This window comes from Pristis pectinata, chromosome 21 (assembly GCF_009764475.1).
Source record: "Pristis pectinata isolate sPriPec2 chromosome 21, sPriPec2.1.pri, whole genome shotgun sequence".
NCBI classification, from domain to species: Eukaryota; Metazoa; Chordata; class Chondrichthyes; order Rhinopristiformes; family Pristidae; genus Pristis; species Pristis pectinata.
Window position 1 is genome coordinate 8,809,784 of NC_067425.1, and position 27,424 is coordinate 8,837,207.

Genomic DNA, 27,424 nt, shown 5'->3' on the forward strand with positions numbered 1-27,424 from the left:
TGCCTCAAGTGGCAGCCTGTCCTTGGAAATCTCCCAGATGTGAAATAACACTTGCCAAAAGTTAACCCTTTCCTCTCCAGGGTACAAATCTTGCTTCATGCTTTCCATTTTTGCCTAATCCTTCATAGTAGCAGTTAGCGTAACACTATTCGATGCGTTAATGATCGGGGTTCAATTCTGGCTACTGTCTGTAAGGAGTTTGTACGTTCTCCCCGTGTTTCCTCCGGGTGCTCCGGTTTCCTCCCACATTCCAAAGGCGTACGGGTTAGGAAGTCGTGGGCATGCTATGTTGGCGCCGGAAGCGTGGCGACACGTGCGGGCTGACCCCCAGAACACTCTACGCAGAAGATGCACTTCACTGTGTGTTTCGATGTATGTGTGACGGGTAAAGATATCTTATCTTATGTTTCAAATTTATAACTTCGTCCCCTTCTATCTCTTTAAACTCCCCCCACCCTTTCACATACTCTCTTCCAACTCTATCCTTGTGTGTTACTGTTTGGAGCCCTGCTGAGACTGCAGACTCCCACGTCTGTGCTTTCTTCTTAAAACTCAATCCTTTGACTATTTAGGTCTCCTTCTCCAATATCTACTTCTCGGTTTTTCAGCACAGCTCTACATTCACTGAACACAGAAGGAAGCCATTCAATCAATTGGGGCCTGCACCTGATCGTTTGAAAGAGGTTCTCCAGGTTCTATTTTTTCTTAAGACATAGAAGGAGGCCATCTGGCCCATCATCTCCATGCTGGCTCACAGAGCAATCCATTTCTGGCACAAATTTTCCCTGTAACCTATTCTCCCCTACATTCCAAGACTCTGCCAATTACCTGGAGGGGCAACCTACAGTGGCCAATTAACCAACTGATAGGCATGGCAAGTGGTCCCACTCCCCTGTCTCATCCCATCTCTGTGCTTCAAATTTCTCTTGCGAAGTTTTTATGCATTAAAAGTGATATACGTGGTTTCTGGTTGAAATCTGCAATTCACTGCCTGCAGATATTAATTGGTGATTGGTTTATTATTGTCACATGTACTGAGATACAGTGGAAAAACTTTGTTTGCATGCCATCCATACAGATCATTCCTATACATAACTATACTGAATTAGTACAAAGGGAAAAGCAATAACAGAATGCAGAATATAGTGTTACAGTTGCAGAGAAAGTGCAGTGCGGATAGACAATAGGTGCAAGAGCTATGATGAGGTAGATTAAGAGATCAAGAGTTCATCTTTATTGTACAAGAGGTCCATTCAAGTATCTATAACAGCAGGAATTGAAGCTGTTATTGAGACTGGTGGTACGTACTGTCAAGGTTTTGTATGTGGTGGAGTTAGGTTCCATATGGCCTTCAAGAGGGAATCGCATAAATATACTGCGGAGAGAAAAAAAAACAAGGTTATAGAGAAAGGGACAGTGGAGGGAACCAGAGAGTTGGACACAATGGGCTGTAATATTGTATGATATTATAGAAATTTAAATTGCTAATGCAGTTGTTAACACTACCTTGGACAATAATAAAACACAGACATGAATTTCACAATATTGTCTCGTCTAGATTAGAGAAAACCGAACACAGATTGGTGACTTCTTTCCAGAGCATCTGTGTTCATTCCACTGCGGTGACTCAGAGCCCTCTGTTGCTGTCACTTTAATTCTCCATCCCATTTTGACCTGTCAGCCTGTGCCCTCCTGCACTGTTATAATGAGGCTCAACATAAGCTTGAGGTAAAATGCCTCATCTTCTGTCTGGGCACGTTGCAACATTCCAAACTCATTACTGAATTCTCCAACTTCTGGCAACTCACTTTCTCAATCTATATAAGAACTGGACACTTCAAGTCATCCATCTGAGATACTGGTTCTGTTTTTTTTTACATCTCTTTCAGTGCACCCTGACCTACTATTTGCAACCATCACACTTCTTTATCTCTCTCTAACTGCCCCTGTTAACTGTTCATGCCAACAGCAACACTGACCTCATTCTATCACAGTCATAGAGTCATACAGCATGGAAACAGGCCCTTCGGCCAACACGTCCATGCCAGCCAAGATGTCTTCCTGAGCTAGTCCCATTTGGACCCATGTCCCTCTAAACCTTTCCTATCCATGTACCTGTCCAAATGTGCAGATATTCCCTTTGGCCTATCCATTCTGCCCCATTTTAAAATTAACTTTATTCTCTCTTCCAAGTTCTGACAAAGCATCCTTGATCCAAAACGTTGAGACACGAGAAACTACAGATGCTGGAATCCAGAGGAAAAAAAACGAGCTGCTGGAGAAACTCAGTGGGTCAGGCAGCATCTGTGGAGGGAAATGGACAGTCAATCCTTCCGGTTAAGACCCTTCACCTGGACTTAAAGATATAGAAGAGATAGCTGTATAAAGAGTTGAGGGGAGGGATGGGGCAAGAGCTGGCAAGTTGATAGGTGGATCCCAATCATTGAATTTGCTTCTCTTTCCACCTGCTGAGTGTTTCTTGCATTTCTGTTTTTTGTTATGGACATGAATTTCACTGTTTTTTCAGATGGTGCAGAAGAGGGATCAATCATTTATAACTGCGGTGCATAAAAATTTCTGCTCTCAGAGGATGGTGAATTCTCTGCCCTGAAGGGTAGTGGAGACTAGATCAGATATATTTAAAGTGGAGATAGATAAATATTTGAAAGATTGAGGAATTGGGGGTTATGAAGTGGAGTTTGAGACCAGTGTAGATCAGTCATGATCCTATTAAGTGGCAGGGCAGGCTTGAGGGGCTTGGTGGCCTACTCCTGCTCCTATTTTCTTGTGAGGGTTACAGGGCTAGAAAATCAATTAAGTCTTTGATAAAACAAAGAGGAAAGTTTATAGTGGCACTCAAAATGATGCATAAAGAGAGTAGATCAGAAAATCGATCATGAATTGACTGTTAAATGGCAAATAAATTGATAATGTGCTGAAAAATACAGAGAGCGAATGGGGGAATATTTTCATATTGTTTCCCTGACAGAGAATTTGTCCTGAGAAATGAGTATAACAGTATGAGAATATTTAATAGCTTTTTAACAGTTAAGTGAGTTGTATATTTGGGAAAGTTACATTGAGGAAAGAAATAGGAACTGGGCCGTCCTTCAAATTCAGTTGAATTGTACAAGTAACCTTGTTTCCTGCAGGTTTCAGGTACTATCATTAAGATCCATCATTAAGGACCCCCACCACCTGGGACGTGCCCTCTTCCACGTTACTACCATTGGGGAGGAGGTACAGGAGCCTGAAGACCCGCATTCAACATTTCAGGAACAGCTTCCTCCCAACCTTCATCAGATCTCTGAATGATCCTGAACCCATAAACACCACCTCATTATCCTCTCTTGTACTATTTATTTTTGTAACTTATAGTAACTTTGTCTTTATATCTTGCCCTGTAATGCTGCCACAAACAAACTTCACGACACGTCAGTGATAAGACTGATTCTGATACTATAAAATATTAATTTTATGTTTTAGTAATAATGCATAATTAATGCACTCCAGTGGCTGTGAATGCTGGCACTCTGTTCTGCAGCATGTTTTCACTATTGCAATATGCATTCATTGATAAAAGCTTTTAAACCAAAGCTTTTCACTGTATCTCGGTGAGATTCATTGTTGCCTCAGGTGCTCTTTTGGGTGTGCTTATTTTGAATTGGCCCGTGTACGTATTTAAGGTTTCATACTTTGTAAATGCGACCAAAATTGCTTTCTTTAAAATCGTAACCCAACTTTTCAAAGCATACATTGGCTCGAGAAAAAATAAACCAAAATCAATACCAATCATCTCCATCGAAACTGGGAAAGCTGCCTGCAGATTTAATGACTGTGTCAGTTGGGGAAGAAAATGCACGCAAACGATAGGAAGAGAGAGAAGGAGAAGAAGTTAAAGCAGAGGAGCAAGCAACAGAAGTTGAACCAGGCTGAAAGAAGACACTGACCGTCCACTGCCCCAGCGTCTGGGCTGCTGCATCATGCGGCAGACCCGGGATACGTGCACGTCCGCACCCTGGGAGTGCGGACGCGTGGGAGCGAGCAGGCGGTACGTGACGACGTGGACAGGCCACGCCCCTCCCCGACAGGACACGGCCCCCCCCTTCGGCGGCCATTTTGAGGTTTGTCCTATTTAAGAGCACGGGTCGCGGCGTCCACGTCAGTCTGTCCTGGTTGTCCAGCGGGAGGTGATTTTAATTCCCCTGAGGGAAAAAAAAATCAGTATTATTGTGAATAAAGTCGACGTTGTTTTAGGCTGCTTGTGAGGTAGAGTTGCGGGAGGGAGAGGATCTGACGCGGCGGTAGCCCGGAGGCGCGATTAACGCCCGTTTTCGGCTGGTCGCGATTTTCCACGCCGATCTCGTCCGCCCGTTGTTCCCGCCGCGGTTTCTGAGCTCGGATCGCGAAGTCCTTAGATGGCCAGCTTCCCAGGATCTATCAACGAGAATGAAATAGGTTGAGGGAGCAGCTGCAGCAGATGGGGTGGTCGATCTCGGGTGGGGGGGGGGTGTGTGGTGGGGGGAGGAGCTGGTCCTGGGGTGGAGGAGGGAGGAGAGCAGGGTTGAGGGAGGGAGAGTAGGTGAGGGATGAGGAGGTGCAGGTGGGTTTGGGGGGGGGGGGGGTGTGGATGAACGGGGATGGGCTGGGACGTAGGGGGGGGGGGTCGGTCTCTGCGGTGGGAGAGGCTGGAGGGGGCAGGTAGGGCTGGGCTGGGCTGACGGGTTGTCTCGGTGCCCTTGCAGGGGCTGCAGCCACGTTACTGCAGATATTTCTCCCTCCGTATAATTGTTTGAAAGGGAACTCCACTTTTGGAGAGCTTGACTAGCAATTTGGTTTCAGTAGTTTTTTTCTAATCGGCCTGTGCATTCCTAACAAACTCTGTGTCTGTGTGTATAGTTGCATAATGGTGTAGTTTGAAAGAGAGCCTCTGATTTAATTAAATGTAGCTATAGATGTTGGGGCTAGTCTATTTTAATCAAGCTGTGCAATTCGTTTGCCATTGCTGAATACTGAATGTTATCTATGTGTATTTTTGGTGTTTTAAATACACTTCATAAATCTATTTTCAAATCTGGTATTGAACCTCAAAAGAAATAAAAAGAATTTGAGTTTTGTAGTAATTGTGTTGTGATTTCATTGTTGCCTCAGTTGCCTTTTTGGTGTGTGCTTATTTTGAATTGAGCTGTCTATGTATTTAAGTTTTATACTCCTTACATGTGACCAACATTGCTTTCTTTAAAATTGTAACCCAACTCTTCAAAGCATATATTGACATTGGTGGTGACCTTTTTAGGAGTATAATATTTTGTGAATGTTTAAAATAAAAAGTGTTAATGCTCTGTGGTGTGATTAAATTGCATTGCTAGTTTGGTATGATTAGAGTTGCGTTGCCTTTAAGTCTGGATTTGATCCACATGGTTCTCTCACATTAGAGGGCAGTTAGAAATCCGTAATAAATACAACTCAGTGCAATTTCTTCACCTTTGTTTTCAGTCATCTCGTTTCCATTTCTTTTCCTTTAGACTTAGTTTTTAAGTACTACTTTGCTCAGCATCCCAACATCTCATTGAATTATTTTTGTATTAAAGTACTGTAGCTATTGAAGTTGTGATGTTGACAGTGTCAGTTTTGCCTATCTGTACATGAAACTGTCACCAATAGAGTATGTGATAAGATATCTATCGGTCACATGTACATTGAAACACACGTGAACATGCATCTAATCTGTGTAGGGTGTTCTGGGGGCAGACCGCAAGTGTCACCACTCTTCTGGCGCCAACATAGCAATGCCCACAACTTCCTAACCTGTACGTCCTTTTGGAATGTGGAGGAAACAGGAGCATCCGGAGGAAAACCCACGCAGACACTGGGAGAACATACAAACTCCTTACAGACAGTGGCTGGAATTGAACCCAGGTCAATAGCGTTATGCTAACAGCTACACTAGGCTTGATTACTCTCCTAACTTGGATGGACAATATGAATTTGGAGGCACAAGACTGCAGAGAGCAAAGAAACAAGCTGCTGGAGGAACTCGGCAGGTCGGGCAGTGTCTGTGAAGAGAGAAATGGACATCTGACATCTCAGGTTGAGACCTTCACCTGGACAGACTAATTTGGGCTGAAGTATGTGATTGGCTCTTCATGTGGTTCTCCTTAAAGTGGGAGTGTGTTCCAGGTTTATTTTCTTGTGGTTAAATTATTGGAGCCTTTCTGTCTTGTGGCCTAGAAGATGTTTTATCAATGTCTATTTTTATTATGAGTTGGTGTTCTTATCACTGTCTTGGCAATATTTATCCCTCGACTAACGTGCTTAATTGACATGTCCCCTTTATTGTTGGTGGATTCAGTTACAAGGGAATTATCTGCTGAGGAACCCTGTTTTATAATATTGACTTCAAAAAATATGATTGTATAGTACTTTGGGACATTTTGCCCTTGTGAAAAAATGTTGTAGAAATCCTGAAGTTGTTTATCAGAATTGTTTTGGCTGCTTCCATATTACAACTGATTGAATTTGGGATAGTTAGAATATTTGGTGTGATCTGTGTGCTTTTTGATCATCCTATCCTTGCCAGCCAAGGTTTTGAAGGCACTGGGTGATTTGGGTGATTTATTCTGAGAGGTAAAAGTGGATGCGTTTAAACTTAGAGGCATACAATTCAAGCATAGTCTTTCTACTCACGTACAGGTTGTTCCTTGATCAAATATATGCTGACTGTTCATAGGGGTTTTCCCCAAGTCTTGATGTCTGAAAGTCAAGCTGCTTCAGATTAGTGAGGATTGTCCCCCTGGGAATATTGGAGGGTGGAGTAAACCAAATTTATATTTTGTTGCAATATGGTCTTTGGAATGAGAAACAAGATCAATGTCTTCCGTCTTAATGGCACCAAATAGATCCTAAAACCATGCTTTTGTATGTATGATAGTCTTGCTGGTTGTGTCCTTGGTTCCTTATGGATGGTTTTTGGCTGAACTTCCAAGAGTGACCAATTAGAATTAGAAGTAATGCATGAATCCAAAAGAACTGCATCCAGAAAAGTGCCACTTGTAACCTTATGAATTTAAAATAACATCATTTGTCTGGGCTGGTCTTGAACAGTTAATGCCAAGTAGTGATGAATGGACCAAGGCTTGTTTAAAAGTTTTGTGGTTATGTATTTAATGTTCACTGGGTGTCCTTTGGTATGAAGTAGTCACTGCTGTTAGTTTTGCTCTTCTCGTAGCGAACCAGGAGTTTAAATTTGCATTCTTTAATGTACAAGTTAAATCTTGGATTGCCCCTGCCTGGTCTGAGAATTTGATTCAAACTCTACTCTAAACACGTGTTGTTATTATTCTTGAATAGGTTAGCCAAGGGCTTGCTACCAAACTGAAAGTTCTCCAGATGGCCTCTGAATTTCAGCATCCTTGCACTGAGTTTAATTTTTTTTATAATCCTTTTTTGTTTAGGGATTTGCTTGTACTTGCCCAGTACTTATTCCATTGACACTTGACAAAGATATCTGGAGATTGAATTGTAGCAATGTATCATGGCACTGGAGAAGGGTATTCAGCCTAAAGTCTTTTCTGATCCCAGTAATCTCAATCGTTCCATTTTCCTTCCTTCCCTTTTAGTCTGTAAATTGTTATTTCAGGAGCATATGTAATTCTCTTCCAGCATGTAAGGTACAGAATTATGGAAGGAAAATCAGGTACTTATCAGTAAGTCTAAACAATTTCACAACATTGGGGGAATAAAATAGATATTGGTGTCTTGTCTCGAATTTGAATTGATCTCTGTATTTCAATTGGCTTATCAATTTCAAATTCAGTAGGAGAAAACTTCTTTGAATTTGCACCTTTTGTTTGAATGGGTTACTATTGCAGGCCATACATCCTCTTGTATGGCCTGCAATATACCATACATGCTGTTTCTTCCAGAGTGCTTACTTCATGCCTGCGGACATTTAAAAATACAGCTTTTTGTTTATTTTGGAGATCTGCCCATGCCCTCATGAAGTTTGCCGTTATCATTCTCAATAATTACCTACGTTATCTGTATCATCTGCAAACATTAAAAACCTACTATAACCCATTATGGTAGTCCCGGCCACTTGAATAATTAAAACATTTGGTTCTTGCATTGATCCCTGGATACATCCCTCCAATTAGAAAAATATGCCTTTGAATCTCAAGTATATGACCTCAATTATTATTACATTTAAAAATCCCACTCTGTAATTGTAAGATTCTTGCATTGAGACTTGACCTTTTTCATTTTGTACAGCGTAATATTTAGAATAGTTCCACAATATTATAACATGAATTCTGTGGATTAGTGAAAATTTAACTGCTAGCAGAATAAACTCAATGGTGTTTAATGTTAAAGAAAGTGTCCTTGTCGATAGCACCAGGCCATTTTGGATGAAGGCTTCAGGTGTGGTCATGGCATGTAAATGTTCTCTGAGCAGATGTGTGTGTGGTGTATCTTTATTGCACAATTTCAACCGTCTTTCTGGCACAGAGCAAAGGATTATGACATTTTAATAATCTTGCCACCCTCTTTTGCATTGACTGTACTTGCTAGCTGGAATTGTAGTCCTTATTAATAATTTATAATATCAAATCTCCTCAAATGCATCTTGCAATTGAATGTTAAGGTTTTGGTTTGAAATTGAAGATCTGTGATTGTATCTCAAAGTTGGTCAAAGTGTTTATTTGTAACATTGTAATGATTCTTCATTTAAATTGAAGGGGATGAAGTTCCTGGAGTATGTAACTTTAATGTGAATATTGACATTTACTATGTACAATCCATTTTCATCCTGATGTCATCTAAGCCTAATCAATTTGTCTGCCTACTAAATGCTGGTGAAAGGAATAATTTTTTTGACAAAACTTAATTGTGAGATTGCCCAATACATGTCAAACCTGTAGTGCTATATGTTTGTTATTTGATCGTAATTTTATTACCCTTTGGTTGTTTTTATTTGAATTGCGATGCTCTGTTCAGTTTTGTTTATCTAAATTTTCTCCTGCTATGTCCATTTAGTTGAACAGTTGTACCGTGGGTTTCACTTTTTCCATTAAATGTTAACAATGTGCTTCCATGTAATTTTTTTAAAAAATCAACTTCTGAGGAGGCCAAGGGCATGGTTTTAACTAAACAGTTCAAATTTAATTAATTAGGCTATAGCTGATTTTTGTATAATTTTTTGAAAACTTATTTTTTTTTTGTTTGAGCCATTTTGAAGCTCTATGACCACTAAGTCTTTATGAAATTGCTCTTGTACCCAAAATTAAGCCCACAACCTGGGAAGTTCTTGCAGTTTCATTGTGCTGTGCTAATATTATTCCAGGTTGCTGCTGTTTCCACAAAGACTTTTACTTCAGCTTGGAAATGGCACTGAATGATGTAAATGCATCTGGTTACAAATAGGAACCCTGAAAAATTCCTAACATCTGAAACCTGCAGAATGAGCCACTAGTTTTCTCAGTGTAATTTTCACCTTGCAACAGTTAATAACTGTTCAAATGTTGCCATTGTAGAGTAATAAAATAAAAACATTTTGTAAGTGCTCAGCACATCAGGTGGCATCCATGGAAAGATGAGAGTTGACATTTCAGGTCGGGGACTCTATTGGATCCTCTTCCCCTGCTTCCTGACTTGAGTTTTTTTCCCCAACATTTTCTGGTTTTACTTGGATTGCCAGCATCTGTAATTTTATTTAATCTGCTGTGGGTGGTGTGAATAAGTGTGGATGGCAATAGATTAACAATGCACAATCCAAAGTTTTCCTGCTGTGGTAATGTCAAAGTGGTTTGTTTTCTTCATGAGTGTGCATCACATTGAGTGTATGACATAAGTATTCCAACAGTATCTAAACTCTGATTAGATTTCTTTTCGCTGTCTGGAAAAGTCACTTTTCAGTGATGATTTGTTGAAGTATCAAATACAAAACTGTGCGTTCTGGGGTCCTCTATTTAAATTTGAATCAGTGAGGTTCTAGTAAAATGTAACTCATCTGTGTAACATTGCAAATCAAGGGAAAATTAAAAGAAGTGAGTCAGGAATATACTGAAGTTTGACAGGAAGCTAGACTTCCGGGGGAGTTGTGTTGAATCACCTAGTGTTACTAATTTGTTTTAATCCTTAAGTTCATGGCTTTTGTTAAACTGTTAAAGAAATTTCCACTTTGCAAAGTTTAGACTTTGCTGGGTTTAATAATTTGTAATTTTTTTCCTCCCCTGCAGCACAAGCCCGGCTAATTGCTGATCTTTGGACACCCAGTGCTCCATTTGAACAGAAATCTGGCTGTGAAACATGGACCGTTGCCTTTGCACCTGATGGCTCATACTTTGCTTGGTCTCAAGGTCTATCGTGTAGTAAAATTAGTTCCTTGGTCTCTGTGCCAAAATAAGTGAGTATATTTCACAACATGGTTTTGACCAGAAATTTTAATCCAGCAGGAAATCTTCTCCTCCTGTCATTCTTTTCCCAAAATGTGCACAAGGTTGGGCTTGAGTTTGAACATCCACTGTGCTGCCACCCAGCCCTAATAATTAAAAAGTGCCTGTTTGGGCAGTTCCATGCGGCCTGCTGTGTTTCATGTCATGTCCTGAGAATGGAGAAGTGTGGATGAAGACAAACTGGTTTAGATTCTAATTGATGTGCTATGCAATTAGAAGCAATTGGTCAGTGATTAACCGTGTGTGGGACTGAACAAATGCCAAGTCCTCTGTACAACAGTTGAACTAGTCTGTCCTCAGTCCACGTGTCACTTGCTTGTGTGAGGATGGCCATTTATTGACAGCTGCTGCATCACACAAGTTCACTTTGTCTTGCTCTGAATATTGGGCTTGAGCAATTGTAACAAATTGGATCTTTTTTCAAATCGTGTGTACTTGTACTTGCTGCTTGTAGTGTATTGTCTTGCAGGCTCTTGCAAATGTAGTAGCTGATACATTTGATAATGTATTCTGGACAGAAATGAAAGGAAAGTTAGTGAGATTAAGTGTAGTAGCGCTAATTTTTTTTGTTACTTGTGTGATCAAATGGTTCAGAAATGTCCTTAAACCGTATACATAGCTGCGGAATTTAAATTTAAAGTATGGCACAAAATAGCTGGTGTCATTGCAGTGACCTTGACGTTTTCAAAAACTGTCTTGTTCACTGAAAGCCATTTTGGAAGTGAATCTGCCAGACTAGTGTGGTCCCACTTCATTGTGACTTCAAAGCCACAGCATTATGATCGATGTAACAAGCTTGCTAGACCTTTTGAAAGCCTATTATGCTAAATGGTCAATAAACAGTATATTTGTTAGAAAAGGCTGTATAGACCTTGGTGTCTGATTTGGAGATGGTGGAGACATGCCTGGATCAGTGAATTGTGCAAAATCCACTTTGCTAATATGCGTGTGTGTGCGTTCCACACAGTGAAACGGGTTGTTGCATGAAAATTGAATTTTAGTTGATGAACATATAAGTTGGCAGCCTCTGGACACTTGAAGTAAGTGTTCTTATGATTCCTCTAACTGAGGAGCCCATAAGCCTTATCAGGGTAAATATGGGTATGAATATCCACTATCTTCACTTAATGAATTGGATTCCACTTGGAAGAAACTTGATGGGCTGAATGTCCTCCTGGTGCAGAACCTCATCATTCACTAGAGTGCCCAGTACCATTTGCATTAAGTCCTTGAGCCATGATATTAGAAGTGTGATAATTGCAACATTTTCCACTCGTGGCTGCTTTAACAATGTCATGGTACATAGCAGGATGCAGAAGTAGCTGAGGAATATTCAGTCATGGCTGACGTGGCAAATAAGGTTTAATATAATGTGTGCCAGGCAATAACCATCTCCAGCAAGGATTTATCCTGAATTTTGATGACTCTTAGCATTATCAAATCCCTGATTTGGTCTACATCTTGGTCACGATTGACGAGAAACCTGAATGGACCAGCTGTAGAAATGCCATGGATACAAGAGTAAATCACAAGCAGAGTATTTTGCAGCAAATCTCTTCCTTGGCCCCAATCTCAGCATCTTCTATTAAGAAGTATGATGGAATACTTTGCACTTAATTGCATGAGTGCCAATCCACCAGTATTTAAGAAGAAAGCCTGACTGTTGGGAAAAGCAGTATGCTGGACCAAATGTGTACCTCTGTTAACTTGCTCCTCCACCAGCACGTTGTCTGTAGTGTCTACCACCTACAGCAGCAAATGTATTCAACGTCACTCCAATTCCTGATGTAGAAATGCAGCAACAATAAAGTGTAGTCAATGCTTTCTTTTAAAGAAAAATTCTGAAATACCTGCAGTGCTGTGGGAATGTTTATCACAGACTGCAGGACTTCAAGAAGCTGGCTCACCATAATTATCTTGTGGATAATTTGGCTTGGATAATAAATGCTGGCCTTTCCAGTGACACTACCTTGTGAATAATGGGATTAACATTTACGATGCATAGCAAACAATTTGTTCAAATCACAAGTTATGTCAGCTGTTTTTCTTGGAAGATGAGCAGATTGGTTTACCTAAAGATGTTTGCTGAAATCATGAGTGGAAAATGGACTATTATTGGAAAGTTGTTTTTCTAAATCATGTGATTGAGGACAATTTAATTCATATGACTGGTAAATGGTTAATGTCTTAAGATGGTTGTTCTGCAATATTTAAACCTCACTGTTTCCTTTATTGAAAAAGTGTGATTTGATCCTTGAACACTGCACATACTGTGATTCTGATGCCTGATTATGCTTTCCAAGATAAAATGTATTACAGTTCAATTAACTTTTAAATTCTCTGGTTCTTGTTACTAACCATGTGCTTTATTTCTTCCTGAAAGATTGTGTATTGACGAGTACAATAATACAGTCAATAAGAGTCCCAGAAAGCAAAATTCTGACGCTCAGAAGAATGCACCAGAAGAGCATACAATAGACTGTGGAGATATTGTGTGGGCCCTTGCTTTTGGTTCCTCTGTACCTGAAAAACACAGTCGCTGTGTGAACATCGAATGGCACCGATTCAAGTTTGGCCGAGACCAGCTATTGTTGGCAACTGGCTTGAGCAATGGGCGTATCAAAATTTGGGATGTGTACACAGGTATTGTACAGATCCTAAAAATGTTTTTAATCATGTCAAGATGGCACCTCAAATCTGATAGTCAATGACCTGAAACATGGGTACTTTTGCAGATAAAGGCTACGTTTTATATTGTACACCAAGAAAAGGAACTGTCAAATGTTCTTGACATCTTTATTTTTGTCATATTCTTTAGAGCAAAAGCAATTCTTTTGATAAATTAGTCTGGTGCTTGCAAATTGCCTTTAGTTGAATGGTGGAACCTAAGAAAATCATACTACAAGGGGGTCATATGACTCTCTTCATACCTAAAAAGAACCAGTCATGCTTCTTAGCCCTTGGTTCTGGAGCTTTGAATGTTATTACACATGTTCAGGTTTTTTTTAAATATGGTTCAGGCAGGAACTTTTTTTTAACAAAGGGAAATTTTGGTTCCTTTTGAAGTTCCTGTAAGTTCCCATTTCCCACATACATTCCCCCCCCCCAAACTCCAAGCAAAACGCAATGCTGGAGGAACTCAGCAGGTCAGGCAGCATCTATGGAGGAAAATAAAGATATCTTGTATCTCTTATTAGTCACATGTACATTGAAACACAGTGAAATGGGACCTTTTGCATGGTGTGTTCTAGGGGCAGCCCGCAAGTGTTGCTACGCTTCTGGCATCAACGTAGCATGCCCACGACTTCCTAACCCGTACGACTTTGGAATGTGGGGAGGAAACAGAGCACCCGGTGGAAATCCATGCAGACACGGATAACGTACAAACTCCTTACAGGCAGTGGCCAGAATTGAACCTGGGTCGCTGGCGCTGTAATAGCTAACGGTTACACTTAAACAGTCAACATTTGGGGTCGAGACCCTTCATCAGGACTGAAGGGTTTTGACCCGAAATGCCATTTGTTTTATTTCCCTCCATGGATGCTTCCTGGCCTGCTGAGTTCCTTCGACATTTGTGTGTTGCTCCAGATTCCAGCATCTGCAGAATCTCTTGTGCCCCCAACTTCAAGTTCTGTTTTATTAAAAAAAGCCATGCCCTGATTTGATTTTTTTTCACTGCTCCATGCAAATGAGTCATTCTCATTCAATCCTCAGTTGTATAATGAAACCTTGCCTCTGCTTCCTTGTGCCAATTTTTGCAGAACAATGGCTAAATATTTAAAACATATTCTAATCGTAACATGATCTTGAACTTTGTGTCAATTGTTTGGTAACTGCACATTTCCATCGTATGATCTTGTTTCAGGTAAATTCCTCCTTAATTTGATGGACCATAATGAAATTGTTCGTGATTTGACCTTTGCACCTGATGGCAGCCTTATCCTTGTTTTCTGCATCAAGAGATAAAACTTTAAGAGTCTGGGACCTTAAGGATGATGGTATGTCTGTCTTAACAAAGGAAAACTTATTTTCTGTGACATTTATTCCATGGAAATATATCCAGTCAGAATCTAGGAACCATAACTGCTTTATTCATGACAATTTAAGTAATGAAAGTGGCAAATAAAGAACTGGCTTTCATGTTCAAAGGAACTAATATGCAAAATAATCCAGTACTACAGCACTAGACAGAAACCATTGAAGTACTATATTCAGTTTTGAGTGCTCACCTTTGGGTTTTTTAAGAATTGTAGGAGGTTGGCACAACTCAAATTGATATTAGACAGAATTGGTCAGAATTAAGGTTTGGGTTTATAGACTTAAGATCTTGAGTTCAGAAGGTGTTAAAGGAGTCTCCTAAAATGATAAAAGGATTCAGAGGTAAACTTAAAGCTTTACTCTAGGAATCCAGAACTAAGGGGTTTAAGGTTATTGTTTGAAATTTCAATTAACAGTTTTGAAAAACCTTTACCAGGAAAGGTACTGGAAATAAAGATTCCTTGCCTGAAAATGATAGTGGATAGTGCTCTTGTGTGCAAGTTGTGTAGAAGCCCACTAAAAATGTAATGGTAGAAATTTAATGCCCATCAGAATTTGGATCAAGCACTTGTCACATTAAGTTGATGTTTTTCTGACACAGGGTGGTGCACCTAGTGATATAATAACTTGCACACTTTCCTGTCTTTGTTGCATAAATGAGAGCTTCAGGGAGTAACCTGTGACAGTTGTTAATGCTCACAGGACAACTGCAAGTGCGTCATGCTACTTTGCATTTCTTGTTAAAGGAGCATTTGGGAGACCTGAAACTGAGTGACTTCAGAACTGATTGTGGACTGCTCAAAAGATCTGGGGAAATAATATTTTCATAGTGTGCTACAACTAACAATTCCTTTCCCCAGCATCTCTTACTGGAAATGCAACTGATTTAATCAATTGAATGAGTGAATTTCACTGCCACTGGTAACACTAATGCCACCATTTCCAGTGGCACAGTACTGTAGTCCTGTTGCAGTTTTCAAAGCTTCAGCAACCCGATTTGACCTTGACCTCCTGATGCTGTCTGTGTTGGAGTTTCTTCCTCTGACTACCTGGGTTGCCTCAAGTGCTCTCATTTCTTCCCATGTTGCAAAGGCTTGCTGGTTGATGGGTGATTACAGCAGCCAATTAATCTAGTGTAATCGGGTGGTAGGAGAGGGAATGGTTTGTAGGAAAGCTGAAGATGTGTGGAGAGCTTTGTGCTAAATCTAGGGGAGAAAACATGCCTGCATTTATCCTGAATTAGATTTAACTGTGTCTAAATTTTTACAGGCAATATGGTGACCGTACTAAGGGGACATAACAACTGGGTGTATTGCTGTGCCTTCTCCCCAGATTCAAACATTCTCTGCTCTGTCGGAGCTGGAAAAGCGGTATGTGTTGAAGTTCCTCCTCACTTTAAAAAAAAAAGTTTCATTAATTGGTGATCATGATGTTGCATGAATTGTTCTGTATTTGGCATTTCTGAATGAATTTGACTCTTTAGAGCTAGAGATTGTTGGTGCTATCAAGATACAGAAGCATTGTTTACATAACAGCATTGCCACATAAGAAATGTTCAAAAGTTATGCTGGCCTTTATAATACACTTTGAAAATTCAGTTCTTTTGGTGTATTTCAGCACATGCCCATAATTAAAGCTTTTAAATGTTTTCATCACTGTACTGCAGAGCATGTGTTCAGGAAAATAAGTTTGACTCTTGAATGTGATTTAACGTGTGTCTTTTTTGTATATTTAAAGAAAACTCCTTCTGAACTAATCTTACCAGAATTCCTGATTTTTTTTTTGGATACAGTATCTGTAAGCTTGACTTCTTTGCCACTGATATTATTGCTGTGAAAACCAGAAGATGAGGAAGTTAACTTGTCAGTTTTCCATCACAAATTACCATAAATTTTTCAACCAATTTTGGGGTGCAGTGCAAATTAACTTTTTAAATAAAAACCAGTCCAAAAAATCCCAGTAAAAACAAACTTGAGTGTTTATTTCTTGTCCTTTTTTAATCTGCCACTGGCCAAGGGGACAGTTACAACCCCCTTTCATGGCACCTGATGGTTACAAGCATAAACAGAGGAAGGGGGTGGGTAAGTTTGTGCAAGAATGTATCTTGCTACAGCTTCATTCCCTGTGGGTTACTTGGGTGGGGTTCCATGGACACCTTCAGATGTCATAATTAGAATCAAATGCTGCATTTTGTATAAAATTTAATATTCTAAGATGTTGGCTGTAACCTAATGACCTATTACTAAACTTCAATAACCATTTACCTCCTTCAGACCTTCCCAAGGAACAAAGGGGGCTTGATCAGACATTTCCTCTTGCTTGTATGACTTGTGATATTGGCAAGCCATCAGAAAACATACTTGCAGTTGGTTGTGCAGATTCTTTAAAACTGGTTTCAAGCCTTGACCCTTTACGTTGGGAACAAATGGGCTCAATTAAAGGCCATTCAGAGTTCTTTAATCCTGCTCAAACTCAACGTTAGCTGTTTAATTTAATTTAATTTATTTATTATTTCTCACTGGTAACATTCACAAAAGCAGGCATGTATTCACTGCCCAATCATATCTATATCTGTATAATAATACTTTGCAGTTTTTTTTGTATCCTTTTCATTGTACTCAATCTTTCATTCTCCTTCAGTCTTGTCATTCCATGTTGTGTGTTTAACTCTACTATGACTAATAATATAAGTTTGGAAAATCTTTTTCTGAAATCAATAAGCAAACCTGTATAAAATAAGACTTTTTTTTAAGTGTGATATCTCAGACCTTCAGTTAATTGAGATTAATAAACTTATGGAGGAGGAGGAAATGACAGGAATTAAAATCAAATCAAATTAAAACCTGCAATCATTGAGTTGCTATCTTGACCCTAGCACAAGAAAGCACAATAAACCTTGTCAGCTGCTTATTCTGTGCAGTGCATTTGGGATGAATAATTTCCAAATATCCCTTTAGATTTTACTGACCATTTGTGTGTTTCAACCATAAATGTCTACTCCTGCATCTTTTGGTAATGACTTTTCGAAGGAAGATGAAGGTTGCATAAAGAATTGCTGAACAGTAATTACACAGTATTGCTTTGCATAATGTTTTGAGTAACATCCTGGATTTTGACAAAATTTACTTGATTACATTAAGTGATAGTGATGACTTGTTTCAGGGTTAAGGTTTTATTAAATCAATTCTTCCACCACTAAATAAAGGCAAAGACTCCTCTTGATGCATAAACTCATTCTGGAGTGGACTTATCCAGGTAACTATTAACCACTACCTGGGCAGTGGGTGATTAAAATTGTAGGCTGGTAGTTGGCCCAAGCCCCATAAAATCGTAGCTAAAACTAAATCTTGCTGTTTTAGATTTGATTGTTTTTTTTCTCCTTTGTTATAAAATCCTTGTTGGTCTTTTATTTAAAAAAATATTTGGGCAATTGTAGTGTAATAAAATTAAAAACAAGAACAACAATGCTGCTGATCGAACCTGAGCACCTAATGGATCTTTGAATTGCCTTTATCATTGTGCTTTTGCTCATCATTCAGTCACAAATAGTGTCGAAGTAAGTTTTGCTATACTCCATGTTGTCTTCATAACATCCTAATAGTGAAATAGAATTGCATTTCTACCACTGTGCAGAAGCACTTCTTAACTTAAAGCCTTAACTTTAAGACTTAAAATTTATGGCCCTAGCCTGAAACACCTAGGTTAGTGTAAGTGGGGTAGGAGAGTTCTATCCAACTTTTCCTTCCCATTGATATCAAATTTACCATTAAACTTCAGGGAATACAGTTCTAGTTTGTGTACTTTTGTTGTAACTTAACCTTGGAATCCAGGTATCAGTATAGTGAATCTATGCTTGGAGGCAAATATCCTTCCTAATGCATGATGTCTAGAACTGTTCCTCATGTTCCAGCTATGACCTGACCAGACTTTGCATTATAACTTCCAGTACCTTGTTCTCCAGTCCTCGAGACACCAAGATACACACTAGGTCATCTTGATGTTGTTCTGTACCTGTCCATGATGCCTCTATAGAGCTCCATTGCTTTTGGCTTTGCAGTTTAGAAAGATGACTTCACGATTGCTTGCATTGCAATCTGTTTGCACAGTTTTGTTTATTTTGTCCTATCTTTTTAATCCTTCATTTGACTTTTGTTTGCATTGCTTACAGTGCCAACTCTTTACATTTTATATCAACAGAAAACTGCATGTGGTATTGTTCCAACTTCTAAACCACTTGTTTAAGTTGTGATAGTTGCAGTCCCAGTGCAGAATCTTCCAGGTGGTAACTAGTCCTGCAAATTTGAGCACCTCCCAGTTATTCCCATCTTGTCTTCTGTTGCTCTGTTAATTTTATCTGATTTTAACATTTTGTCTTTAATTCCTTGAGTTTCAACTTCAGCTGAGGGAATTTATCGAGCATTTGTTTGGAAATTCATATAAGTAACATCCATTGATATTCCTCTGTCCACTACTTAAACTCCAATTTCCACTGGCGTGGACCACCCATTACATAGCTGGAAGACTTGCTATTCTGGTCAACATTTATTCAGGATGAGGCTGCGTATCCACACCCTTGTTTAGCAGATTGTGACTTAGTGACTAGTATTTTAAAACTATCAGGCTGGAGTACTTGGCTTCTGCACTTGAAAGCCATAGTTTCTCTACCAATTGAAAGTTTTAAATATTGTACTTTGTCAAACAATGTGAGCAAACCCTACATTGTGTTTTTTTTTGTGAATCTGAAAAGATTTTGTAGAACTTCAGTTATGTTTAATATTATGAGCCTTAGATTGTGTTTTATAACTGAATTATCCAGTTTTTAATCTGTCTTGATTATGGATAGCAACGTGCTGCTAAACATTTGAATAAAAATTTAACCTTTTCCCTCCATTTTACCAAGTATTTTTTCCTCTTTAGATCCTCACCAGCATGTACCATTCCTGGCAGAGGGTGGGCAGGCGACCTGCTCCCTGGCCTCTGACATGTTACAGAAGGTGTGTGTGAGCAGCCCAGGATAACTTACTTATTGGCTTTTTCTCCTCTTCCTCAACGGGAAGTACTTGGCTTCAGCTTGGTCCTTCCCCAGATAACCTGGTGTAAGATCTGGAATGCTGCATGGAGGATCACAAGCGTGAAACCTATGTTGTAAACTCATTGGAGCACCAACCTGCTGCACCACTGAGGCTGCCTACTATCAATACCATGTTGTGCAGTATGGTAGACTCTCTTTTATGTCTTTTACTTGTCTTTTGAGGAATGAAGAAATAGGACAGTGTTGTAAAGGGACCTTCTTTGTACTGTATTTGGGAATTGGGTAATGTCAATCATGAGCCAATTTCTGTAGTACCACCATTCTCTCCAAGTCTAGAGCTTGGGCAGCATGTGAATTTACCCAGAGTAGCTGAACCAGATGACATAAGTAATGTTGGGATTTAGTCCCTTGGTGTATGCACTAGGTTAGCTCTTGAAGAACAAGAAATTTGAAGCAGAGTGGGCCATTAGCCCACGATTCAGTAAGATGATGGTTGATCTCAACCACAGTACTATTTTATTATGCTAATGTCCTAAATTATCTATCTCTGTCCTGATAATAATCAGTGATCTGAGCATTAAATATGCCCACTTGTAGAGAATTTCAAAGGCTCACTATACTCTGGTGGGGTGGGGGAAGCTCTAGTCTCCAGTGCTGAATGGCAGACCCCTTGCCTTGAGACTGACCCTTGTGTAGACATTCAAGCCTGGAGAAACAGTCACTCTACATCTACCCTGTTGAGCCCCAAAAGAATTTTGTACGTTTCAGTTAGATAAATCTTATTCAACTCATCAGTGACGATGGATCGTGTCTGCTTAATCTCTTGCGTAGACAAACTCCTCCCTTCCCCCATGCTCCCAACACTCTAGTGAACCTTCGCTGCACTTTCCTCTGTCAACTGTCCTACATTATGCAAGAAGTCCACATCCATGTTTAGTATTTTGGGTACAGCCTCATCAGGGACCTGTGTAACTTCCAGTAAGAATCCTTTAAATCTTGTACTCCTATCCTGTTTGTTTTCCTAGTTGCTAGTTGCTCGTTTACTCTGACTTGTGTACAAGGACACGCGTCTTCCTGAAACATTCCATCTCTTCAGTCTAACCATTTATAAACTGCTCTGCTTTTTCTTACATTTTATACCTGAATGAATGGCCTTGGATTTTTCCACATTCTGTTCCCTCTGCCATGTCCCTGTCCATTCACTGAGGCTGTCTATATCCCTTGAAGCCTCTCTACACTTCTAACTCTCACTGGCACCTAGTTTTATATCATCAATGAATACATTGTACTTGATCCACTTGCCCAAATCCCTGATATAGATTGCAGACAACTGGAGCCCTTGCATTGATCCCTGTGGCACCCAACTACTACCAATCTGAAAATTACCTTTCTTATTCCTCCTGGTTTCTAACTGTAATAACCAGTCCTTGATAATACACCTGTTTATTGCCACCTATTCTGATAGTTCAATATTCTGTAGGTTCACCCACCCCTATTCTATCCTAATAACTTTAATCTCCACAACTCATTTGTCAAGCTTTATTTCCCCATCATATATCAAGTTGACACTGCCCAGTCCTGTTGTGTCTTAAGTTCCCTTTTCACTACATTCTTGTTCCCTTAATGTTGGGCTTACTAGTTTGTAGTTTTTATTTTTATTTCTCATTTTAAATGGCGGCCAACATTTTTTTTGCTACCTTCCAACAGGTAGTATTTCAACAACTGCTATCTCCATAGCTGCCTTTTGTTTTAAACCTTAGGGAACAGTTCATCATTTCCTATGGATTTTGGCTTTCACCGCATTATTTCTCCATACTCGTTACTAATTCTAGCCTCCATTTAGTGGTGGGCAGGGATTTGTCTTTGATCACAATCCATACATTAAGGGCAAGTGTGTGGAGTTGAGCTGAAAACCTAATTATTTTCTACTGTGATCCCCTCCAGACTGATGCCTGCTATTAAGGCTAGCATCAGGTTGGGCAGTAAATGATGGCTTCAGTTATGCCATGAACAGATTTAATAATAGAGCAGTTGCTATCCAGTACTGTGGGTGGCCAATGCCTCCTTGCAAAGTTAGTTTTCAGGAGAAGGGGAGCACAAAGTTTAAGACTGCTAACTAACATAAACAACATTTTTTAATTTCGGGACTTGAAATTGACTTACTAATTTACATTTGTAAATTTCGAATAAATACAAAGTATTTTAAAATTAAAACTAAGTAATACTTAATAGTAACATCTAACATCATACATCACACACTTAATTGTAAGAGTAATTAATTTAAACCATCCAGCAGACTTATTTTAACAGTTCAAAAGATCAGTAATGTAGCATCCTAAATTCGCTTGAGATTTTTAATTTGTAAGCTTGCCCACTGAAGCCACGTGTATCTTGCTTAAATTTCTGTTTGCAAGTTATCTGACATTGATAGTTGAGAATTGCTGTATGTGATCTATTCTGAAGGCTACCTAGGCTATATATAGTATTGCTGTAACTGTGTGCTACCACATTTTTCAGATGAAGGCACTGCTTTAGTGCTTCTAATGCAGTGACTTCTATCTGGCTGTGGAAGTGCCAGGGAATAGATGAAATGGTTCCATGTTGAATGATAAGTGGCATCCAAGTTGTAATTGGACCACTCGAGTGGAATAGGGAGAGGCCTGGGAGCAGGTCACCTGTCCTAAATACCTACTGGAGAGTTACATGGCTCAATAGGTCCAGGTGGATGGGAAGAACAAATTTCAGGGAATATTATACCCTCAGGAATTTCATGCAATAGATCATGCAGCATATTGTAAACAAATTGTAATCTTTAGCATTCAGTTTGTATCTAGTTGAATCGTCTGGTTAATTTATCGTCATGACAATAATGTAACCCTAATGTAAAGTGTTGCCTCCGTTTTGTGCTGTTTGCCGAAGGATTGTTCCTTTAGGCCGTCAAAAATGTTCTTTTCTCTTGCAGTATCTGCTGTTTCATAGGCTCTCGCTCCTGATGAAAACGTTTTGTAAACACACGTGAACTTTAACTCTGAATGGAGGTTCCGTTGGAGTAACAAAATGTTATGCTTAAGTTACCTGTACAGTATTTTTCTACATATATATATTTTAATGTTGCTGAAGAGTTAAATTTCAACTGGGAGATGTAATTAAAATGTTTAAAGTTGTAAAGTTTAAAGTATTAGCGTTCCTCTGAGGATGTTTAGAAAGTAAATATTGGATGCATTATTTAAAATAATTAATTATATCTAGCAGTTTTTCAAATATTATCTTTAAATTTCTTGTAGTTAAACTGGACAATTTTAAGTATAATCAACAGCTTTATCAGAATTTGTGCTAACCTGCCTTAAGTTGTAAAATAATAGACTATGTTTGGCGGGGAAGAATAACCACAAACTGGGGCTGTAAAGCATGACTCTCTTCATTGCAGGTTTTTCTGTGGAGTATGGAAAAATACACAATGATTCGTAAACTTGAAGGTCATCTGAATGATGTTGTATCATGTGAATTCTCTCCTGATGGAGCATTATTGGCTACAGCCTCCCATGACACACGAGTTATTGTTTGGGATCCACACACAGGCAGTATTTTGTTGGAACTGGGGTAAGTAACAATTTTTTGTTTTTGTCAGTGTGAATGCAATAGGACTGTTTTAAAAATGTCTTTCCTCATCCTTTCCTGGAATATTGATTCATTTGGTTTGGTGTTTGTTTGGACTCTCTTCAGACATAGATACAGTAGGCTAGGTTTGTTTTCCCTGGAGTGGAAGGGTCTGAGGGGTGACCTGTTAGAGGTATGTAAAGGTTACCTGTTGGAGGTATGGAGGTAAGTGGGGTAGGTGATAAATCTTTTTTATCGTGGTGTGTTGAAAACAAGAAGGCATAGATTTAGGGTGAGAGATGGGAGGTTTTAGAGGGAATCTGAAGGGGTAATTATTTTCACCCAGAAGCTGATGAGAATCTTGAATGCTTAGAACTGGTGAAGTCACTCTCCTAGTATTTAAGGAGCATCTAGATGAGTACTTGAATTGCCAGGGCATAGAAGCTATGGACCTGATGCTAGTAAATGGGACTATAGTAGATTTTATAACAACTATACCCTTCTCCATCCCACACTACCCCTGCACAGCTAGAGGAGTTTATTTATGTGGTGGAGATTTATTTGTGTGTGGTTAAATAATTGCAATTTTTTTTTATTGAGAGGTGAGAATTATCTCTATAGTTAATGCCTTTCTAAACAATCTATGGGAACTGGTCAGCTTTTGAAATTGAATTTCTATATATCCAAAGAATGAATAAGGTGCATGTTGTATCTTTCCATTGTACTTGCTCGTCAAAGTCCTGTCATTAAAACTGGTTTCCCTGCAAGGCAAGGGAGTTGGGATAAAAGATTAACCTGTTTTACTGGTATTTGAGAGTAGGTGTTCAATCCACAGGTCTTTAATAGAACATTTCTAGCAAAGTCTGGCAAATGAACTTGTAGATCTGGTTTTTTGAACTTTCATACTGTGAAGCTTTACTTTCAATTTAACTTTATCTTCTCTGTCAAATGGAAAAGGCTTGACATTTTGAAAATTGTATTTGTTTGCTGTTTAACAGGCATTTGTTCTCCACCCCCTACTCCCAATATTTGCTGGTGGAGCAAATGATCACTGGGTGAATTCTGTTGCCTTTTGCCATGATGGTATGCACAGATCGCTAGCATTGCTGATGACAAGTAAGTGATTCTGGCAATAGATTAATTATTGCAAATGTTTTGTAGTGAGAAGTCAGAAACCAACCTACTGTTGTGCCTTCCAGAATTTCTCATAGTCTGCTTATTTAAGCTGATAATGGTTGACAATCTTTTTAAAACACATGTTAGTTATTGCTGCCTGCATTTAACTTGACTGGCATTCTCCAAGCAATAGTTATTACAAGAGATGCTTTTACTCCTGAGCCAGTTTAGGATTAGAGGGGAGTTGAGGAAACCTTTTCACAGTGGCTGACAATCTGGGAACTTACTCCGTAAAGAGCTTGTAGGCATAAAAATACGTGGATGAACTCATGGAGTGTCATGTCCTGTAAGGGTATGGACAAGAGCTGGGAATGTGATTAGGCTGGTTAGCTGTTTTTTAGCTTTGGGATGATTTTTGCCTCTTCTGTGCTATACTGTAAGTTTTTGAGATTTAAAGTACTGAAAACCGGTAGTTCAGATGGGAGCAACTGGGTAGGTGGTCATGTACATTTTTGTTTCACAGTAGGAGTTGGTCATGTTGATGGAGGCCATGACATCTGTCAGTTTCTAAGCAGTGTGGCTGCAGAAATGCATTGCCTAATAATTATGGATTTGTTTGAAATTAATGTAGATCCTCCTGTAGAGGAAACCTAGTGGAAGAATTGCTAAGTTGCTCAAGTCATTCAAGCAGATCTACATTTGACTGAAGCTGGCCCTGGTGCACACGCAAACACTTTCAAGCATTGGGATCGTTTGTGAATATAGTAGAAGGAATAATCAGTAGAAGTGGGCAGGGAGGGAACATGTGGGAGGATTAGTTGCATCATACTTTGAATGTTAATTTGAATTTCTCAAATCGTGAACAGGTCCTTTTTGAAGTAAAACATTTTCAGATCCTGGCGATTGCTGTCCGACTGCTTCTAATAATAAACTAGCTGAACCATGGTCACTTGCAGCAGTTTCGTTATTTGAATTGATTCAAGCAACCAGAAATATGTATCCTGCTCTTTTTGTGTATTGGATGGGGGTGGATAATTGAAATAACTTGCATTGCCCCATACATTGCTCTTTTCCACTTCCCTGCCCACACCCACAAACCCTTTTTGGTAAAGTATTGAAATACATATTGCTTTGAAGTGACATATTTTCCTGTTCATTCCATTGCCTCTTAGAGCTGAGCTTAACATCAGCATATTAACTCAGTACTCTGCAGTACTCCTCTGCCATTACTCTGCTAATGTTTAACTTGCAATCATAAACTCTGCAACACTTGTGTGGGAGTTATGCACCATTTCATGAAATGTTTTTCTCTATGAAGCCTCTTCTAATTCCACGTCAGATAGTTGTGGCATTGGAGATTAATCTGTGAAACTTGTTTGTATCTGCAGTTGCTGTGACTTTGATTATGATGGGCAAATACTGAATGAATTTACAGTGCTGGAAATGTGGGTCAGGCAGCTGGTCTGAATTTGGGTTGGATTATTGACATTGTTTTTTTACCCTTTGTTTTTGTATTATTTACTGCCAATGTTTTAATGCAGTGGCACAATTGAGATGAGATACTTTAAGTAGGATGGGTAATGTCTGTTTGGTATCTACCAGTAATGGTGGTTACTTGTTTTTCCAGAATGTTAAGGTTTTGGAGCATTGATGCTGATTGTCCAGTAGAGGTTGCGCCTTTACATAATGGGATATCCTGTGGCTTTTCTCCAGATGGTCACATTCTTGCTACAGGGTAAGTATCTTTTAATCCAGTGAAATGATTTTTATTAGGAAACCTGAAGCTGTGAGAAGACTTTGCCTTAATGTTAAGTCACTTTTTGATGTGCAGTCCAGTAGCTTTAATATACTTTAACTGCAGTTCCAGTTTGCTTTGCACATCAGCAAACATGTTCTATCAGCCATGTAGGAACATTTATAGCTGCCAGGTCTTGTCCACTGAGGGGATGCTGATATTCTCCATCACACTTAGCTTTTAGGCTGGTTTTTGCGTCGTAAGTGAATGTTTCCACAAGTGTCATTGAGAGAATAGTTGTGTCTTTGCATTATATCTGGCCACTGTTGGGGAAAATAATTAAGCCTTGATGGGGCAAGTAAAGAGTTAAGCTTAAACCATTTATTTTATTCCTATTGCATAGATTAAATTGGTTTATTGATTTCAATCCATATTTGTGCATCAGAACTTCTCCAAAACTAGTGTATGCAGCATTGTAACCTGTGACCTTGGATCAATAAACTATTGGCTTTCTCATTCCTCCAAGGTCACGAGATGGAAGTGTTCACTTCTGGGCTACCCCCAAACAAGTCTCAAGTCTTCAGCATCTCTGCCGCATGGCCCTACGAAGAGTGATGGCTACCAGTTCGGTTGAGAAACTGCCCATCCCATCGCAGATGGTTAACTACCTGACATATCGCATAGTCTGACCAGTACAAACTGCTTAACTTCGAAGGCTTGAACAAGTTGCTTTTGTGATGCAAGTGTATTAAAGCAAGTGCATTTTGCTGCCTTGTACAGCAAGAAATTTGTAGCCCTTGACAGCATGGACAGTTCATGCAGGACTTTCTTTTAAACTGTACATATTCTGTAAACCTTGTACCATTTTTATATATATCAGTTGTGTACAATGATTATTTTCTGTTCCTTTGCTGTTGATAGTCCAATCATTACAGTTTTTCAGGTCAATTTGGTAATGTGATTGGAAAGTGGGCACAAAGTCTTGTCTGGTCTTTGCTCCAGTCTGCAACAGGAAAACCTGCCAAAGATTTGAACATTTTGCAAATGCAACATAACTGTACTTCAAATGTGAATTTATTTTTGTTCTGTTTTTAAGTATTAAAAGCTAAGTTTTATCTGTTAGCATTTCCCAGTCTGACATTTTGTTCAGGCTTTTCACAGGTCCTGAACTGGTCTACAGTTTAGTCTTCCCATTGTGTTCATTTTGTCCACCTATTGCATCATTCTGGATAATCTCTGCAACCTTGAACTGTTTGCATCTTTCCTTAATTGTGATAAGAATACTGTATGCAACTGTGTAGTTGTGCACAAACCAGAGCTTTATAAGGCCTTGGCATAACATCTGCTTTTTGTACTCTAATACCTCCTGTTCACAAAGCCCAAGATCCTTGTTTTCTCTCTCCCAATTCTGCTCACCAACACTTTTTCTTGCCCTTTCCCTCTCTCTTCCCC

At 39.3% G+C, this 27,424-nt stretch overlaps 1 protein-coding gene across 1 annotated transcript; it reads left to right on the top strand.

Moving 5' to 3' along the window:
- The first annotated feature begins 4,128 nt into the window (after positions 1 to 4,128).
- Positions 4,129 to 27,094, top strand: wsb1 (WD repeat and SOCS box containing 1). The gene is given in 12 exon segments (XM_052035384.1): positions 4,129 to 4,458; positions 10,239 to 10,360; positions 10,362 to 10,405; positions 12,838 to 13,097; positions 14,320 to 14,402; positions 14,404 to 14,452; positions 15,762 to 15,862; positions 22,952 to 23,128; positions 24,120 to 24,212; positions 24,215 to 24,237; positions 25,865 to 25,972; positions 26,499 to 27,094. Coding segments are annotated over 12 exon segments (1,263 nt in total). The 5' UTR covers positions 4,129 to 4,418; the 3' UTR covers positions 26,662 to 27,094.
- Positions 27,095 to 27,424: the final 330 nt, after the last annotated feature.